Genomic DNA, 4,701 nt, shown 5'->3' with positions numbered 1-4,701 from the left:
GTAAGGCCAGTCTTAGAGTATGCCGCCTCATCATGGAGTCCCCATCTGAAGAAGCATATAATGAAACTGGAAAAGGTTCAGAGGTTTGCAACGAGTCTCGTCCCAGAGCTACGAGGGATGGGGTATGAGGAGCGCCTGAGGGAACTGTGCCTTACGACACTAGAAAGAAGAAGGGAGAGGGGGGGACCTGATAGGAACGTATAAGATACTCAGAGGGATTGACAGAGTGGACATAGACGAAATGTTCACACGGAATAGTAACAGAACGAGGGGACATGGATGGAAGCTTGAAACTCAGATGAGTCACAGAGATGTTAGGAAGTTTTCTTTTAGCGTGAGAGTAGTGGGAAAATGGAATGCACTTCAGGAACAGGTTGTGGAAGCAAATACTATTCATAATTTTAAAACCAGGTATGATAGGGAAATGGGACAGGAGTCATTGCTGTAAACAACCGATGCTCGAAATGCGGGTTCCAAGAGTCAATGCTCGATCCTGCAGACACAACTAGGTAAGTACTAGGTGAGTACACACACACACACACACACACACACACACACACACACACACACACACACACACACACACACACACACACCTCTAGGATGCAGCCCGTAGGTGAAGAGAGGCATTAGGGTAAATAAACTATCGATTTGTTTTTGGCCTCGGCCTGGAATCGAACCTGGGTCCCTTTGAACTACGACCCGCGAGAGCTGTCCACTCCGCTGCGAGTAATAGTTGAGTGTGTGTGTGTGTACTCACCTATTTGTGCTTGCGGTGGTTGAGCTTTGGCTCATTGGTCCCGCCTCTCAACTGGTGTACAGGTTCCTGAGCCTACTGGGCTCTTATCATATCTACATTTGAAACTGTGTATGGAGTCAGCCTCCACCACATCACTGCCTAATGCATTCCATCTGTGTGTGTGTGTGTGTGTGTGTGTGTGTGTGTGTGTGTGTAAGAGTGTAATTACCTAAGTGTAATTACGGGATGAGAGCTGTGGTGGTGGTGTCCCGTCTTCCCAGCACTGTCGTATAACGCTTTGAAACTACTGACGGGTTTGGCCTCATCCATCACCTCACTTGCTCCAGCCGTCTACCACTCTGTTTACGAAAGTGAATTTTCTTATATTTCTTCGGCAGCTTTGTTTAGTTAGTTTGAACCTATTTCCTCTTGCTCTTGACGTTCCAGTTTTCAAAAATTCTTCTTTGGCAATTTTATCGAATCCTGTTACTATTTTGTAAGTAGTGATTATACATGTTTTTGTTCAATCTTGTAGCTTTGGAATATTTGACGCCTCTAATCTCTCCTTGTATTTATCAGTTCCGGAAGGCCTTTAGTTGGGTGTCTTTGCACCTTGTCTAGTTTATTGATGCTTCTTAAGATATAGGCACCATACAACTGCAGCATATTCCAACTTCGGTCTCACAAAGGTCGTAAATAATTTCTTTTATTATGTCGCCATTCATGTATTTAAAGCGATTCAAAAATTGGAACGCATAGCATATCCTCCCTCGCACAATGCTCTTTATTTTATCCTCAGGTGACAATTTTTGTATCCAGAACCACCTCTAGATATCTCTTAATATCAGAATTCTTTTAATGCTTTTTCACTCAATTTGCAGGTTGAGTGTGTGTCATTTTCTCCTATTCCACATTCCACAACGTGGCATTTATTCACATTAAGTTCCATCTGTCAAGTGTTGCTCCACACACTTTGTCCAGGTCTTCTTGACGGCAAGACAATCGTCTAAGCTGCTTATCTTCCCTAGTTGCTTCGCATCATCACCAAACATTTTCATATAATTCTGTATTTCTTTTGGTAAATCGTTTATATAGATGATAAACATTATTGGTGCTAGAATTGATCCCTGTGGTACTCCACTAGTGATACTTCTCAGTTTGATACATTGCCTCTGATTACTGTCCTCATTTTTCTGCCGGAAAATTGTTCATCCATGTCAGAAGTTTCCTCCAGCATGTTCCAGTTTCCAGAACAACCTCTTATGTGGAAGCCATTTTTTAAGTTCAGAAAAATGAAGTCAACCAAACCATTTCTTTCCTTGAAAACTTTGTGGCTCTATTATAGAAACGAAGTTGATTTGTTAACACAGGATCTTCCTGATCGAAAACCATACTGTCTGTTATTATATCATTTCTCTCCAGGTGTTCAACCCATTTGGTGTTAATTATTTTTCTAGTGTTTTGACTGCTACGCTTGTAAACAAAACGGGTCTATTATTTAGACCCTCTTCACCGCTACCATTTTTGTAGATTGGAACTATATGTTTACCTTTTTCCATATATCAGCCTAGACTCCTGTACACAAAGATGATTGACAAATCAATTGAAGAGGGGTGCTAAGCTCAGAGGCGCATTCTCGCATAACCCAAGGTGAAATTCTATCTGCGCAACTGCTTTGTTGCTACTTAGCTCCTTGGGTATTTTTCCACTTTGTTTCGAGACACTTCTATACGTTCTGTTATTGTCTGAAATTCGTATTGTGTTAGTACTCTGAAAACTTCATTTTACACAAACATACTGTGGAACTGTCCGTTTAATGGTTCACATTTCCTTTTAATTTTCATGTGAATCTGTTTCCCATTTTTAACCTTTGAATTTTGTCCTTTACCTGCAATTTGATTATAGTGAATTCATAGAACAGGCCTGGTTCTGTTTTTCATTTGTCCACTCTCCCTTTCTAAAAAAATATATTTCTGCTTTTTTCATTCACGTTCTCATTTTTTCCCATCTATTTCTCATTAAAATATTGTTTCTCGCTGCTTTGTATTGCTGGTTTGTGAAGGTTTTGACTCTTCCAATATTGATTCCCTTTGTTCTTTGGCCCTCCTGCAATTCCTGTTGAACCAATCCTGGACATGTATATGAGTGGGATTGAGTGGTTATAAATAGGAGCTGCCTCGTATGGGCCTAATAGGCCTTCTGCAGTTACCTTTATTCATATGTTCTTATGTTTTATATTCCTGCATCTGTTTTAGTGTAAGGGAAGGGAACTATCAGGAGAAAGCGCTGTTACGAATCCTTCGTAAGAGAGTTATTTTTTAACTATGATCCCACTCAAGTTCGGAGGACCCTAACCTTGGTGGAAATATAGTGTAATGTTTAAGGTAACTAAAAAGAAAAGCACTTAAAATAACCCTTTATTATTACCCTTCACCATTAATATGTACGACGGGGTGAGAATAGCTTGAGCTACCTCATCCCTTTGTGTGTATTTTACCTCAATAAACTTATTTCAATTAATATGTACAATTCTATAAGTGAGGTCATCTAGAGCGGCGTCACTAGTCCTCACGCTAGCCTGCTTCACGGATGACTGACACTGTATGCCTCTGACGAGGTCTTCAACGCGCCACTAGCCCTTATGCTAGCAGCAGTTATGGAGAAGCCTTCAAGCACTCCCCCTCCGTAGCGCACTCGCTGGTACGCTCAATCAGCAAAGTCCACAGCGCTCAACTAGCCCCACTGGCTAGTACCTCCAGGAGTAAAGTCCACAGCGCTCAACTGGCCCCACTGGCTAGTACCTTCCAGGAGTGAAGTCCACAGCGCTCAACTAGCCCCACTGGCTAGTACCTTCAGGTCGACCCTATTATTCGTCCACTGTCCTGGCTTCACTGACCTCCATCGCCTGTCCCTGGTTGGTCGTCACCTTCCAGCCCAGCCAACTAGAAGATGGGAAACTAAGATTAATGTGAGGGGTCAACTGTTACAGTTCGGCACCTGGATCATAGATGGCGCTGAGGTCCGTCACAGGCGCCAAGCCATTACGACTATATTGCACTTAGAAGGGGTTAGGATGAGGATTTGGGATGGGACGGGGAAAAGGAATGGTGCCCAACCACTTGGACGGTCGAGGATGGAACACCGACCTGCATGAAGCGAGACCGTCGCTCTACCGTCCACCCCAAGTGAAAAGACATGCTTTAGTGTAAATCTTTGTGTCTTCATCATATATATCACACAACTTAGGCATACATCACATTTACTTGCATGCCTAACAACAAAACGAGGAGTCACAATAACGTGGCTGAAATATATTGACCAAACCACACACTAGAAAGTGAAGGGACGACGACGTTTCGGTCCGTCCTGGACCATTCTCAAGTCGATTGTCGATCACAATCGACAATCCCTTCACTTTCTAGTGTGTGGTTTGGTCACCCTAACAACTAGACTTTCCGATCAAATTCATCATGGAACTTTCTAAGTTCCCAAAGTGTTCTCTCCTGAAATCACGTTTTTCAACTTTGTTTCTTCATTCTCTTCTAGATTATAACGCATTGCATATTTTATTTCCAAAAGTACATGGTTGCTCTTACCCAAGTGACGAAGGTACTGAATGGAGAATATCTTCCTTCTTGATGAATACGAAATCCAGCATCGCTGGTGACAAGCGTGAATGTGGAGGAACGCCTGGAGCCAAGGGTGAATGTGGAGGAACGCCTGGAGCCAAGGGTGAATGTGGAGGAACGTCTAGAGCCAAGGGTGAATGTGGAGGAACGCCTAGAGCCAAGGGTGAATGTGGAGGAACGCCTAGAGCCAAGGGTGAATGTGGAGGAACGCCTAGAGCCAAGGGTGAATGTGGAGGAACGCCTAGAGCCAAGGGTGAATGTGGAGGAACGCCTAGAGCCAAGGGTGGAGGAACGTCTGGAACTAGTAGCCGTAAATCACGATGCTGTGTTTGA

At 43.2% G+C, this 4,701-nt stretch overlaps 1 protein-coding gene across 1 annotated transcript; it reads left to right on the top strand.

Annotated features, from left to right (window-relative positions):
• The first annotated feature begins 4,377 nt into the window (after positions 1–4,377).
• On the top strand, positions 4,378–4,701 carry LOC123761965 (keratin-associated protein 5-10-like). The gene has a single exon (XM_045748128.2). The coding sequence runs from the start codon at positions 4,378–4,380 to the stop codon at positions 4,699–4,701; it is 324 nt and encodes a 107-aa protein (XP_045604084.2).

The sequence above is a fragment of the Procambarus clarkii genome, chromosome 34 (assembly GCF_040958095.1).
Source record: "Procambarus clarkii isolate CNS0578487 chromosome 34, FALCON_Pclarkii_2.0, whole genome shotgun sequence".
NCBI lineage: Eukaryota > Metazoa > Arthropoda > Malacostraca > Decapoda > Cambaridae > Procambarus > Procambarus clarkii.
This window is presented reverse-complemented; position numbering and strand designations above follow the sequence as displayed.

Excerpts from the sequence above, each read along its gene's own strand:
- LOC123761965 (XM_045748128.2), top strand. The coding sequence starts at position 4,378 with ATGAATACGAAATCCAGCATCGCTGGTGACAAGCGTGAATGTGGAGGA.